This window comes from Salmo salar, chromosome ssa07, assembly GCF_905237065.1.
Source record: "Salmo salar chromosome ssa07, Ssal_v3.1, whole genome shotgun sequence".
Taxonomy (NCBI): Eukaryota; Metazoa; Chordata; class Actinopteri; order Salmoniformes; family Salmonidae; genus Salmo; species Salmo salar.
The window spans coordinates 19,769,138-19,784,945 of NC_059448.1; the positions used below are offsets into that span (position 1 = coordinate 19,769,138).

Here is a 15,808-nt window from a genome sequence, read left to right on the forward strand (position 1 = left end):
CTCCTAGGACATTGTTAGACAATGCATGCATTTTTAGTTCTATCAAGTTCATATTTATATCCAAAAACAGCGTTTTACTATGGCATTGATGTTGAGGAAATCGTTTCCCTCCAATAACCGGCAGTCAAGTCAGCACCACAAATTAAATAATTAAAATTAGAAAACATTGGTAAAATATTATATTGTCATTTAAAGAATTATAGATTTACATCTCTTGAACGCAATCAACTTGCCAGATTTAAAAATAACCTTACTGAGAAATCACACTTTGCAATAATCTGAGCACTGCGCCCAGAAAAATACGCGTTGCGATACAGACTAGACGTCATGTTGGGGAGATCTAAAATCGAAAATACTATGTAAATAATCCATTACCTTTGATTCTCTTCATCAGATGTCACTTCCAGGTATCACAGGTCCATAACGAATGTAGTTTTGTTCAAAAAAGCTCATCATTTATGTCCAAAAATCTCCGTCTTGTTAGCACATGATCTAAGCCCGCCGGACTTCACTTCATGAACGAGGGGAAAAAATATATTTACGTTCGTTCAAACATGTCAAACGTTGTATAGCATAAATCATTAGGGCCTTTTTTAACCAGAACATGAATAATATTCAAGGTGGACGAATGCATTCTCTTTTATAACGTATTGGAACGAGGGTACCCAACATGAACTCGCGCGCCAGAGTCTAATCGGCCATCACCATTCCATGGCTCTTGTTCGGTCAGATCTCACAGTAAAAGACTCAAAACACTTTGTAAAGGCTGGTGACATCTAGTGGAAGCAATAGGAAGTGCCAAAACATTAATCAACCCCTGTGTGTTTCAATGGCATAGGCTTAAAGGTAATTCAACACATCATGTATCCACTTCCTGTCAGAAAATGTCTCAGGGTTTTGCCTGCCAAATAAGTTCTGTTATACTCACAGACACCATTCAAACAGTTTTAGAAACTTTAGGGTGTTTTCTATCCATATATAATAAGTATATGCATATTCTAGTTACTGGGTAGGATTAGTAACCAGATTAAATCGGGTACGTTTTTTTATCCAGCCGTGAAAATACTGCCCCCTAGGCCCCAACAGGTTAAACAAATCAAAATATATTTTATATTTGAGATTCTTCAAATAGTCACCCTTTACCTTGATGACAGCTTTGCACACTCATGGCATTCTCTCAACCAGCTTCATGAGGAAGTCACCAGGAATGCATTTCAATTAGCAGGTGTGCCACCTTAAGTTAATTTGAGGAATTTATTTCCATTTGAATGCATTTCAGCCAATCAGTTGTGTTGTGACAAGGTAATGGGAGGTATACAGAAGATTGCCCTATTTGGTAAAAGACCAAGTCCATATTATGGCAAGAACAGGTCAAATAAGCAAAGAGAGATGACAGACCATCTTTACTTTAAGACATGAAGGTCAGTCAATATGGAACATTTCAAGAACTTTGAAAGTTTCTTCAAGTGCGGTCGCAAAGACCTTCAAGCGCAATGATGAAACTGGCTCTCATGAGGACCGCCACAGAAATGGAAGACCCAGAGTTACGCCTTCTGCAGAGGATAAGTTTATTAGAGTTACCAGCCTCAGAAATTGCAGCCCAAAGAAATGCTTCACAGAGTTCAAGTAACCGACACATCTCAACATCAACTGTTCAGAGGACACTGTGTGAATCAGGCATTCATGGTAGAATTGCTGCAAAGAAAACATTACCATGGACTGCAATAATAAGAAGAGACTTGCTTGGGCCAAGAAACACGAGCAATGGACATTAGACCAGTGGAAATCTGTCCTTTGGTCTGGAGTACAAATTGAAGATCTTTGGTTCCAACAACCGTGTCCTTGTGAGACGTGGTGTGGGTGAACGGATGATATCTGCATGTGTATTTCCCACCGTAAAGCATGGAGGAGGAGGTGTTATGGTGTGGGGGTGCTTTGCTGGTGACACTGTCTGTGATTTATTTAGAACACTTAACCAGCGTGGCTACCACAGCATTCTGCAGTGATACGCCATCCCATCTGGTTTGGGCTTAGTGGGACTATCATTTGTTTTTCAACAGGACAGTGACCCAACACACCTCCAAGCTGTGTAAGGGCTATTTTACCAAGAAGGAGAGTGATGGAGTGCTGCATCAGATGACCTGGCCTCCACAATCCCCGACCTCAACCAAATTGAGATGGTTTGGGATGAGTCGGACCGCAGATTGAAGGAAAAGCAGCCAACAAGTGCTCAGCATATGTGAGAACTACTTCAAGACTGTTGTAAAAGCATTCTTGGTGAAGCTGGTTGAGAAAATGCCAAGAGTGTGCAAAGCTGTCATCATGGCAAAGGGTGGCTATTTGAAGAATATATATATATATATATATACACTGCTCAAAAAAATAAAGGGAACACTTAAACAACACAATGTAACTCCAAGTCAATCACACTTCTGTGAAATCAAACTGTCCACTTAGGAAGCAACACTGATTGACAATACATTTCAAATGCTGTTGTGCAAATGGAATAGACAACAGGTGGAAATTATAGGCAATTAGCAAGACACCCCCAATAAAGGAGTGGTTCGGCAGGTGGTGACCACAGACCACTTCTCAGTTCTTATGCTTCCTGGCTGATGTTTTGGTCACTTTTGAATGCTGGCGGTGCTTTCACTCTAGTGGTAGCATGAGACGGAGTCTACAACCCACACAAGTGGCTCAGGTAGTGCAGCTCATCCAGGATGGCACATCAATGCGAGCTGTGGCAAGAAGGTTTGCTGTGTCTGTCAGCGTAGTGTCCAGAGCATGGAGGCGCTACCAGGAGACAGGCCAGTACATCAGGAGATGTGGAGGAGGCCGTAGGAGGGCAACAACCCAGCAGCAGGACCGCTACCTCTGCCTTTGTGCAAGGAGGAGCAGGAGGAGCACTGCCAGAGCCCTGCAAAATGACCTCCAGCAGGCCACAAACGTGCATATGTCTGCTCAAATGGTCAGAAACAGACTCCATGAGGGTGGTATGAGGGCCCGACGTCCACAGGTGGGGGTTGTGCTTACTGCACAACACCGTGCAGGACGTTTGGCATTTGCCAGAGAACACCAAGATTGGCAAATTCGCCACTGGCGCCCTGTGCTCTTCACAGATGAAGCAGGTTCACACTGAGCACATGTGACAGAGTCTGGAGACGCCGTGGAGAACGTTCTGCTGCCTGCAACATTCTCTAGCATGACCGGTTTGGCGGTGGGTCAGTCATGGTGTGGGGTGGCATTTCTTTGGGGGGCCGCACAGCCCTCCATGTGCTCACCAGAGGTAGCCTGACTGCCATTAGGTACCGAGATGAGATCCTCAGACCCCTTGTGAGACCATATGCTGGTGCGGTTGGCCCTGGGTTCCTCCTAATGCAAGACAATGCTAGACCTCATGTGGCTGGAGTGTGTCAGCAGTTTCTGCAAGAGGAAGGCATTGATGCTATGGACTGGCCCACCCGTTCCCCAGACCTGAATCCAATTGAGCACATCTGGGACATCATGTCTCGCTCCATCCACCAACGCCACGTTGCACCACAGACTGTCCAGGAGTTGGCGGATGCTTTAGTCCAGGTCTGGGAGGAGATCCCTCAGGAGACCATCCGCCACCTCATCAGGAGCATGCCCAGGCGTTGTAGGGAGGTCATACAGGCACGTGGAGGCCACACACACTACTGAGCCTCATTTTGACTTGTTTTAAGGACATTACATCAAAGTTGGATCAGCCTGTAGTGTGGTTTTCCACTTTAATTTTGAGTGTGACTCCAAATCCAGACCTCCATGGGTTGATAAATTGGATTTCCATTGATTATTTTTGTGTGATTTCGTTGTCAGCACATTCAACTATGTAAAGAAAAAAGTATTTAATAAGATTATTTCATTCATTCAGATCTAGGATGTGTTATTTTAGTGTTCCCTTTATTTTTTTGAGCAGTATATATATATATATATATAATATTTTTATTTTATTTATTTTTTTACACTTTTTGTTATTTCATAGTTTTATTGTCTTCACTATTATTCTACAATGTAGAAAATAGTAAAAATAAAGAAAAACCCTTGAATGAGTTGGTGCTCTAAAACTTTTGACCGGTAGCGTACATGTATTAAATACTTTGATTATTATTATTTTCATGTATTTTTTCGTCACATTTTTGGGGGGATTTTGAAAAGCGTGTTACAAATAAATGGTATTATTATTTAGGACGGAGGGGGGCATGACTCAACATTAAATGAATATGCGGTGTTCATTTGCAGTGTCATATAGCGTTAAGGTTGTCCATATTGATGGAAATCACTAAATGCCTCTACATAAAAAGCGACATTCTCTTAAGATATCAACGTCATTTTCCTAATAAGAATGCATAGGGTGTCCAAGCGGCTTATTTGATTTGATAGGGCAGCTTGACCAATTAGATTCACTTGAGACCATATGCCCTTTTGACGGGTCTGCGTTTTGCATGGTGAATTACTTGGTGTTGAAATGCTGCAGTTACAGCTGTGTTGAATATTAGACATCGTAGTCGGTGGTAGATGACGATCTTACACATTAGAATGAAACGAAAGGTATCGTCACCTTGGTCACCATCTTCTCCATCACAGCCATCAACACATGACACTATGTCTACCATGTATATTTACAGGAATAACAACTAGGAATCTATTTCTGGGATAATTGTATACGACCTCTGCTTCAGCAGATAGCAGGAAAGACCTTGCTGTTTGTGCCCTTGGCCAAATATGAAAATAGACAATGAATATATCTACTCTAGTGCAGCAGAGGCTGTGTTTGGCCTGGAAGCCATTTTACATTCACTCCACTGTGCCGGAAGGTCATACGTTGTATCCCTGAAGACTTCTGCTCCTGTTCTACGTCGAAGCTGTTGTCGATCCAACGCTAGTAGGGTTCATAAGGGTCCTCTTCTTGACCAAGATAAATGTACTGCTAAAAGTTGTTGAAGTGGCATTTCTGTATGATACTCTCTCTAAACTGTCTAAATGCATTGCTATCCATGGCATATCAGTCTGATTTGGAGAGGATATATCCATAAACCATTCTGCTTTGAGAAGATCGCTTGGCTGTGCCAGTCCACTTAGTACACTCTGTTTTACATTGTCTTCTGTTTCTTTCCCTCTGCACTTATCTTGGGGAGGGGAAGGGAGAGCGGGAGGAAGAGAGAGTGAGTAGAGTGCATTTTAATGACTCGATGACAACCATGACCAAAATTGTATTAAGGTCACAATGGGGTAAGCGCCTTTTCATATGAATCAATTCTCCCGTCTCTCCATATTCCCTCCTTCATTCCATTCTTTTATCTTAGTGCCACTGAACTTAGATATTCCGGCTATGTCGCTACTATCCCAACCACGCCACCGCTAGATAAATAATCTAAAACAGCCCAAGAGATTTCATGTTTGACCTTGGGGACGTACACCGAATATTCCGTTCTGACGAGCGATGACAGGAAACATGGGTAACGTGTAACCACGGACGCGGCTGCGTATTGCGACGAAGATCCCCGGCGTGTCCCGCTGCTACTTGGTCGTCCGTCGCTTCGCCATCCCGCCATCTCTTAAAGCGCTAATGGGTTTTGTTATAGACCGTTACCCTACCTCGCAATCGCTAGCGATCACTCAAACAAATACAGTAACACCCTGCCTTTATATTGTGTGGTAGCTAATGGTCTGGTGGAAGATTAGAGTTTAATGTGAGAGGTTGACATTGTCTGTTTACCTAGATTCATTTCGTAATGTGTGTTGTTAAATAATGCTTGTTTGAGATCAACTACATTGCTGTCAGACTGCACAGAATCACTGATTTGGAAATCACCTTGCACCCCAAACTACTCATTTTCGATGGAGATTCTCCGTTGAGCATGCTGGAACATCTGGGAAACAAGCCCTCAATAATCAAGATGAGTTCTCGCCTTTGCTCCGACTGATTCCCTCAAACACGCTGTGTTTGTGTTCTGTGTGCTCATCCATTCCCAGTTTCAAGCTGTGGTCATCATTGATACACTGTAGCTGAAATATGGCTGAATTGATCATTCCTAACGCTTTGTGAAGATCAAGCCCGAACAACAAGGGATCAGAATATATTGAGTTGCCATATCAACGGTGCGTGGTCAGGCACAGTATGAGTCTTTTTGAAAACATAATTAAATCTTCTCTCTCAATCTCTCCCCCTCTCTCTTCCCCTTTTGTTCTTGTTCTTCAATGTATCTCTGTGCCTTTCTCTCTTCCTCAATATCCAGTTTTGACTCACTTTCTTTCTCTTTCTGTGCTTCACTCTCTTCCTCTCCTACCCTCTCTCTGTTTTTTAAAATGTCTTTCTGACTCTCTCTGTGCCCCGCCCCCTCTCTCTTCCCCCTCAGTTTTGAGGAGGAACTGCCCTGCTAACTGGGGTTAATTTGGTTTTATTAGATCTAGCATTAGGGGAGGGGAGCAGTCCCATGGGGGCAGATGCCTGTCCTGCCGTTAACCCCACCAGGGAACCAGCCCCTTATAGACTAGAACCTTATGGAGTATTTCTTTTAGTTTATTTATTTAACCTTTATTTAGCTAGGCTAGTCAGTTAAGAACAAATTCTTATTTACAGTGATGGCCTACCAAAAGGCAAAAGGCCTCCTGCGGGGATGGGGGCTGGGATTAAAAATGAATTAAATAAAAATATAGGACAAAACACACATCACGACAAGAGAGACACCACAACACTACATAAAGAAAGACTTAGCATGGCAGCAACATAGCATGGCAGCAACGCATGAAAACACAGCATGGTAGCAACACAACATGGCAGCAGCACAACATGGTAGAAGCACAAAACAGGGTACAAAAATTGTTGGGCACAGACAACAGCACAAAGGGCAAGAAGGCAGAGACAACAATACATCACGCAAAGCAGCCACAACTGTCAGTAATAGTATTCATGATTGAGTCTTTGAATGAAGAGATTGAGATAAAACTGTCCAGTTTGAGTGTTTTGTTGCAGCTCGTTCCAGTCGCTAGCTGCAGCGAACTGAAAAGAGGAGCGACCCAGGGATGTGTGTGCTTTGGGGACCTTTAGCAGATTGTGACTGGCAGAACGGGTGTTGTATGTGGAGGATGAGGGCTGCAGTAGATATCTCAGATAAGGGAGAGTGAGGCCTAAGGGTGAAGTTGCCCCTAAACTTTACTTTATTACTTTTATTTTTACAGGAACGGTGCACGTTAATCAACATTTTGGAAAATGTCGATTTTAGCCAGTCGGCTAATTATCGACCGCAGTACCTGGACAGGTTATTACACTCACTAATGGTTAAGGTTAGAATTTGGGGAGGGGAAGCTGATCCAAGATCTTTACCTAGTGGAAACTTCGAAGCACAGACCACAGAGACCTACAGCAAATACATGTCTAGATAATCATCTAGTTTTTAAGTGCAACAATTGCTGCAATCATTTTGCTACATACAGTATTGATATTACATTTAGACTTGCTTGCAAGTCTTAGACCAGCAAGCAAGCCCTTCTATACCAGCATACACCGACTAGAGGTATCTACAACAATGATTACTGAATAAAGTTCAAATTGAAACCGTACAGTAATATTGCACTTAGTCTCACTGGACAGTCTTTGACACACATGGCTGGCGAACAGGGCTACATGCCACTGTACGTTAAAGTCCCGCCACTCCTCACCAGAAGACCATACAATCAGTGTATACAATGAGGAGGTTGAATAGCAGCGTGAATCCATACGTAACACAAGTGAATCATACAAAAACATAGACATTGTTGGTCTGTCTGTCCGGCTTCCCTAGCATAGATAGGCACAGGTTTGCTTGTTTGCTGTCGTTATGATTGATTCAACAATTACTTGTGATGGTTGTCGACAGTTTCGCATCTGCAAAGGGAATTTGCCATATGAACAAACGATTACATTTGCGTCCCTTCTCTCCTGCTCGCTCTATAATGGAGGTGGCCATATGCTATTAATTGTTATAGCCTTATCAACCCACTGGTGATAAATCACCAGTTATCAATTTAAATAAAATGTGTTTTTGTTCTTCCAATCTGCACGTGATGCTCTCGTGTTCCCTCTCGTGTGACTCCTGAACGAGCGTTCAGCCAGACTGAAGGAGTCTATATGGAATGCAACCGTATGTTCTGCAGTTTTTAATGAACGCCTCTGGAGTTGACTTCTGGACAAGTCATTTAGCGTTTTTTGTTTTTTCTCTCTCTCCCTCCCTCCAACTTGGAGTTCTCATCACTTCAAAGCCGTGTTCACGCGTCTAAAGATATTACTTAATCTCTCTTTTCCCCCACAGGCTGTGTGTGACAAGCGACACATTTCCTTCCCAGAGCTTTATTATTGAATGTTTGGTCACAACTACTCTGCTACTAACCAACATCATGATCCACTGTGCTATTGTTCCAATGTGTTTGACCTGCTGAGGTAAACTTGACTCTTTTGCCAATTATCGCATCATTAATCTATTCTGTATCTCTCTCTCTCTCTTCTTTTCTCTCCTCATGCCTAAAATAGAAGTGGAACAAAAAGGTAACTAAATGCCCACTCCTTTATTTCACCTAGAGTTCACTGGGATTCATGCTTTGCTTGGTGATGGGGGTTGCCATAGCAGCTTTTCTCTTGTGTCATCCATCTGCTTTTTAATGACCTTCTCATGTCTGCTAATTTAATGTGTCTACTGGTAGTGATAACCATGTCTGTAATGTTCTTTCTCATAAAAAAGGTGGGGTCCAACATCAAGTAATATCATTGGTAATGGTAAAAGTGGTCTCCATTTTTATTTATTTTTTATGTAAAAGGCGCTAGTGTCAATCAATCTAGACTAAAACACTGCCAACACTTGTAAGGAAACTTGTAGAATACAGAACCTATGATGAAATTCTATGAGGTTCATGCAAGGCAAATATTATTTCAATTGTACAGATAAAAGTCACATTTTAATGTTTAGAATTTTTCGGATAGTGTTTTGACAATAGCACTGCATTAACATGGTCAAAATGTCCCTTAACATAGTAAAATGGATGACTTTCTTTCTACCGTAATACACTTCACATGCACCCCACTCCATATCTTTCATTCACCATCTTTATATATCCAGAACATTCTATTTCCGAGGTAATTGAAAGTTATTCTGTTCATGTTACTCAGCAGCAGCATATTAAAAACCAGATGTGTGGAAGCCAATCAATAGCCTCGCTCAATAAACTGTCAGAATTTCAGATTATAGGCCTAACATGATGATGTTGTAACCTTCAGTGACTCCCAGTCAATATGGCAGAATGTACTAAGACACCCATATGTTAATATATTATGGATTTGACATGCTACATGATAGGATAGTCTACTACTGCACCTGAGCCCGAGATCCAGTTTTGTGGAAGTAGTTGTTGTTTTTATGTTTTGGCCCTGGCCCTTGAGAAATCAAGTCATGTTTAAGTTCAGGGCGCACCCATAGAACAAATATCCACATCAACATTTTGACACTAACATAAAATGTCTTTGGCTAAAATGTTATGTTGAGCTATAACCTTTTCACAACCTGGTCTCAGAGCATTTCATATTAGTATGTATACTAAAACAAACGTTTTAGAACACATACTCATTCAAGGGTTTTTCTTTATTTTTACTATTTTCTACATTGTAGAATAATAGTGAAGACCTGAAAACTATGAAATAACACAAATGGAATCATGTAGTAAACAAAAAAGTGTTTAAACAAATCAAAATGTTATATTTGAAATTCTTCAAATTGCCACCCTTTGCCTTGATGACAGCTTTGCACACTCTTGGAATTCTCTCAACCAGCTTCCTGAGGAAGTCACCTGGAATGCATTTCAATTAACAGGTGTGCCTTGTAATAAGTTAATTTGTGGAATTTATTTTAATGTGTTTGAGCAATCAGTTGTGTTGTGACAAGGTAGGTGGGGGGTATACAGAAGATAGCCCTATTTGGTAAAAGACCAAGTTCATCTTATGGCAAGAACAGCTGAAATAAGCAAAGAGAAATTACAGTCCATCATTACTATAAGACATGAAGGTCAGTCAATCCAGAAAATTTCATGAACTTTGAAAGTTTCTTCAAGTGCAGTTGCAAAAACCATCAAGCACTATGATGAAACTGGCTCTCATGAGGACCGCCACAGGAATGGAAGACCCCAACTGTTCAGAGGAGTCCTTCATGGTCAAATTGCTGCAAAGAAACCAGTACTAAAGGACACCAATAAGAAGAGACATGCTTTGGCCAAGAAACACAATCAATGGAAATTAGAACGGTGGAAGTTATGTGCTTTGGTCTGGAGTCCAAATTGGTGGTTTTTGGTTCCAACCGCTATGTATTTGTGAGGCGCAGTGTGCATGAATGGATGAACTCCGCATGTGTATTTCCCACCGAAAAGCATGGAGGAGTAGGTGTTATGGTGTGGGGGTGCTTTGCTGGTGACACTGTCTGTGATTTAGAATTCAAGGCACACTCAACCAGCGGGCTACCACAGCATTCAGCAGCAATACACCATCCCATCTGGTTTGGGCTTAGTGGCATATCATTTTTGTTTTTCAACAGGACAATGACCCAACACACCCCAGACTGTGTAAGGGCTATTTTACCAAGAAGGAGAGTGATGGAGTGCTGCATCAGATGACCTGGCCTCCACAATCCCCCGACCTCAACCAAATTGAGATGGTTTGGGATGAGTCGGACCGCAGAGTGAAGGAAAAGCAGCCAACAAGTGCTCAGCATGTGTGGAAACTCCTTCAAGACTGTTGGAAAAGCATTCCAGGTGAAGCTGGTTGACAGAATGCCAAAAGTGTGCAAAGCTGTCATCAAGGCAAAGGGTGGCTACTTTGAAGAATCTCAAATGTAAAATATATTTTGATTTGTTTAACACTTTTTCTTGTTACTACATGATTCCATATGTGTTATTTCATAGTTTTGATGTCTTCACTATTATTCTACAATGTAGAAAATAGTAAAAATAAAGAAAAACATTAGAATGAGTAGGTATTTTAAAACTTTTGACCGGTAGAGTATGTAAATCCGAGACACTCAATTTAGTATGATATGTTATATTTGTTATGGTTACATAAGACCGATGGTTACTTAAGGCAAAAACTATTGTCAAAAATGAAAGTAGGGTGGTTGCGAGTTCAAATCTCATCACGGACAACTTTAGCATTTTAGCTAATTAGCAACCGTTCAACTACTTACTACTTTATATCTGTTTTGCAACAACTTAGCATGTTAGCTAACCCTTCCCCTAACCATAACCCTTTTAACTAACTCTTCCCCTAACCCTAAACTTAACCCTTTAACCGAACTCCTAAACGTAACCCTAACCCCTAGCTTAGCTAACGTTAGTGAGCTAGCTAGATTTCGTAATATATCACACGTTTAGCAAATTCGTAACATATTGTACGTTTTACAAAAACATTTAATACGAATTGTAATTCATAACATATCATATGAAATGGGTGATGGACATCCACAAGTTAATACATACCATACGTAACATATCATACTAAATCGAGTGCCTCGGATTTCCATACAGAATAATATGAAATGCTCTGAGACCAGGTTATGTTTTAACCATAGAATTATACTGAACATAAATATAAACACAACTTGTGTAGTGTTGGTGCCATGTTTCATGAGCTGAAATAAAATATCCCAGAAGTGTTCCATATGCACAAAAAGCTTATTTCTCACAAATGTGTTTACATTCCTGTTTGTGAGCATTTCTCCTTTGCCAAGATATTCCATCCACCTAACAAGTGTGGCATACCAAGAAGCTGATTAAACAGCATGGTCATTACACAGGTGCACCTTTCGCTGGGGACAATTAAACAGCCACTCTAAAATGTGCCGTTTTGTCACACAACGCCACAGATGTCTCAAGTTTTGAGGGAGTGTGCAATTGGCATGCTGACTGGAGGAATGTCCACCAGAGCTGTTGCCAGAAAATGTAAGGTTCATTTCTCTACCATAAGCTGCCTCCAACATTGTTTTAGAGAATTTGGCAGTACGTCCAACCGGACTCACAAACACACACCACATGTAACCACGCCAGCCCAGGACCTCCACATCTGGCTCTCAAGTGGTTGGGCCTATGCCCTCCCAAGCCCACCCATGTCTGCACCCCTGCCCAATCATGTGAAATCCATATACTAGGCCCTAATGAATTAATTTCAATTGACTGATTTCCTTATATGAACTGTAACTCAGTAAAATCTTTGAAATTGTTGCATGTTGTGTTTATATTTTTGTTCAGTATACATATAGGATCATATAGGCTTCATAAGCTCTCTGTGGTTTCAACTGCTGTCTACCAGCTATGCTATGTACTCCCCTAGTTTAACCACTGAATCAGTCATTTGCAGTTGTTCACAGTAGAGTTCCCTCTAAATAGCTAGATGATGCAAATGTAAGTAATTGAAGCAAAGAGGAGCATATCTGACCAATGAACGCTTGTAATTATCACCAATTATTATTGTTAAGACATGTTTTCTCTCACCGCCACTTGTTAATTCCTTGTTTCCTTTCTAATAACCTTCACTGTCACTTACCTCCTTGTCTGGGGTGTTGGGATCCATTTCTAACGGCCTCTTCAAAGCTCCATGTTCGTCCCAAATGACATCCTCCTCCCTATATAGTGCATTACTTTCAACCAGAGCTTAAATTTGGATCAGTGTGTTATTTGGGACACAACCAGCCCGGTTTCTGTCCTGTCAGTAGAGGAATCCCGACCGGGCACATTAGATTTCGAAAGCCTTCTTAAACCGTAGAGACCCTCTTAGCATTTTTGTGCTTGTCTAGATGCGTGCCAAGAGAGGTGTGCTGTCGACGGCTGGAATCACCATATATTATTCACATGCAAGTAGATAACATGTTTAATCTTAAGAGGTTACAGAGGAGTAAGGCTTGTTTTTCTTCTCCGAGCACACTGGTTTCACCTCCGCCCAAATCCCCGGGAAGAACCGACTGTGTCCGCTTCCTCGCCCGTCAGAATCATAGAAGCTTTCGCATACGTTCCGTTTTTGTTATTGTTCGTGTACTGCACCCTGAATCTTAGCCTACCACTTCCACCCAAGTTAGTTATCTTAATTCTTTGTTGCTTTCATCTAGCGCTTGACACCAGTGCTGCTCTTAGAATCAGTATCACATGCTATGGTCAAATCATTATTTTTAAAAGTATAGACCTATTTCAAACCTTATCTCTATTTTTAACAGTATCTGTGTTATTGTTGCATTTTAAATGGTATAAGATTATATATGTTATCATATAAATGGTATTAGAGTGTTTTAGCGAGCATAAGTAAATCTACAACACTTGAAAAAATATAAATTCAAGAGGCACTGTCATTGCTCCCCTTTAGATAAAGCTGTGTTTTGTTGTAGTTCCAATAAATGTCGTGTTCCGTGTATTACATTCGTATGAGTAGGATTTAAATTCAAATGTAATTTTTTTATCAAGACGGCCAACTTGAAATTTACTCAGTCGGATGTCCAGGAGTACTCGATCTTGAAACAGAATCACCTTCGGCAAGGGATGCACACTATCGACTCATATGATGCATCGCTTCATAAGATTTGAGTACAAACCAGTTAGGGTCTGATTAGTTTAGAACGCAGATGCATTTTAAATCATAATGTCACAGACCGAAGATATCTCCAGCGTCCGAAGTAATGAAAAAAAGATTCTCATGTATTAATATTGATAGTCATTGTTGTGTTCCCGGGCCCCAGCTGCCAATAATTATGCTTGCACTATTTATCAAAATCTTTTAATGTTTTGTTTTTCTGTATTAGACATCCATATTAATGTTATTCCTTAACCACTGATAGCACGGAGGAGATGGGATGGATGCAATAAGTGGATGGAATGTATTGCTTTTTGTATTACATTGATTTTGGCACTGATTACATGCCTTTTGTAATTATGTGGATAGCTGGTGTAATGAGAAATCATGTGTGTGTGTACAGTGAGGGAAAAAAGTATTTGATCCCCTGCTGATTTTGTAAGTTTTCCCACTGACAAAGAAATGATCAGTCTATAATTTTAATGGTAGGTTTATTTGAACAGTGAGAGACAGAATAACAACAACAAAAAAGCGCATGTCAAAAATGTTATAAAATGATTTGCATTTTAATGAGGGAAATAAGTATTTGACCCCTCTGCAAAACATGACTTAGTACCTGGTGGCAAAACCCTTGTTGGCAATCAAAGGTCAGACGTTTCTTGTAGTTGGCCACCAGGTTTGCCCACATCTCAGGAGGGATCTTGTCCCAGTCCTCTTTGCAGATCTTCAGTCATTAAGGTTTCGAGGCTGACGTTTGGCAACTCGAACCTTCAGCTCCCTCCACAGATTTTCTATGGGATTAAGGTCTGGAGACTGGCTAGGCCACTCCAGGACATTCATGTGCTTCTTCTTGAGCCACTCCTTTGTTGCCTTGGCCGTGTGTTTTGGGTCATTGTCATGCTGGAATACCCATCCACAGCCCATTTTCAATGCCCTGGCTGAGGGAAGGAGGTTCTCACCCAAGATTTGACGGTACATGGCCCCGTCCATCGTCCCTTTGATGCGGTGAAGTTGTCCTGTCCCCTTAGCAGAAAAACACCGCCAAAGCATAATGTTTCCACCTCTATGTTTGACGGTGGGGATGGTGTTCTTGGGGTCATAGGCAGCATTCGTCCTCCTCCAAACAAGGCGAGTTGAGTTGATGCCAAAGAGCTCCATTTTGGTCTCATCTGACCACACCAATTTGACCCAGTTGTCCTCTGAATCATTAAGATGTTCATTGGCAAACTTCAGACAGGCATGTATGTGTGCGTTCTTGAGCAGGGGGACCTTGCGGGCGCTGCAGGATTTCAGTCCTTCACGGCGTAGTGTGTTACCAATTGTTTTCTTGGTGACTATGGTTCCAGCTGCCTTGAGATCATTGACAAGATCCTCCCATGTAGTTCTGGGCTGATTCCTCACCGTTCTCAAGATCATTGCAACTCCACGAGGTGAGATCTTGCATGGAGCCCTAGGCCGAGGGAGATTGACAGTTCTTTTGTGTTTCTTCCATTTGCGAATAATTGCACCAACTGTTGTCACCTCCTCACCAAGCTGCTTGGCGATGGTCTTGTAGCCCATTCCAGCCTTGTGTAGGTCTACAATCTTGTCCCTGACATCCTTGGAGAGCTCTTTGGTCTTGGCCATGGTGGAGAGTTTGGAATCTGATTGATTGATTGCTTCTGTGGACAGGTGTCTTTTATACAGGTAACAAACTGAGATTAGGAGCACTCCCTTTAAGAGTGTGCTCCTAATCTCAGCTCGTTACCTGTCTAAAAGACACCTGGGAGCCAGAAATCTTTCTGATTGAGGTTGGGTCAAATACTTTTTTCCCTCATTAAAATGCAAATCAATTTATACCATTTTGACATGCGTTTTTCTGGATTTTTTTGTTGTTATTCTGTCTCTCACTGTTCAAATAAACCTACCATTAAAATTATAGACTGATCATTTCTTTGTCAGTGGGCAAATGTACAAAATCAGCTGGAGATCAAATACTTTTTTTCCCTCACTGTATGTACATGTGTATGTTGCGAAATTATATTAGCCTCAAACTTAGTTTTTTATGTATTTAATCAACATTGACAGCTACAGTGAGCTCCAAGTATTGGAATAGTGACAATATTTGGTTGTTTTGACTCTGCACTTTGGCTCTGATTTTAAATTATAAAATGACTATGAGGTTAAAGTGCAGCTTTAACTTGAGGATTTTACAGCACTTTTTTTACATAATCACCCCATTTT

At 41.3% G+C, this 15,808-nt stretch overlaps 1 protein-coding gene across 17 annotated transcripts in view; it reads left to right on the top strand.

The window, feature by feature from the left end:
* LOC106608716 (adhesion G protein-coupled receptor L3) overlaps nt 1-15,808 on the top strand; it is a 314,147-nt gene that overhangs the window by 142,323 nt on the left and 156,016 nt on the right. For 15 of the 17 annotated variants that reach the window (XM_045721694.1, XM_045721685.1, XM_045721691.1 and 12 more), the window contains one exon: nt 8,528-8,542. The exons of the other annotated variants lie outside the window; for them this stretch is intronic. In XM_045721694.1, the coding sequence (XP_045577650.1) occupies nt 8,528-8,542 (15 nt within the window). The remainder of the gene's footprint in view (nt 1-8,527; nt 8,543-15,808) is intronic. 17 annotated transcript variants of the gene reach the window in all.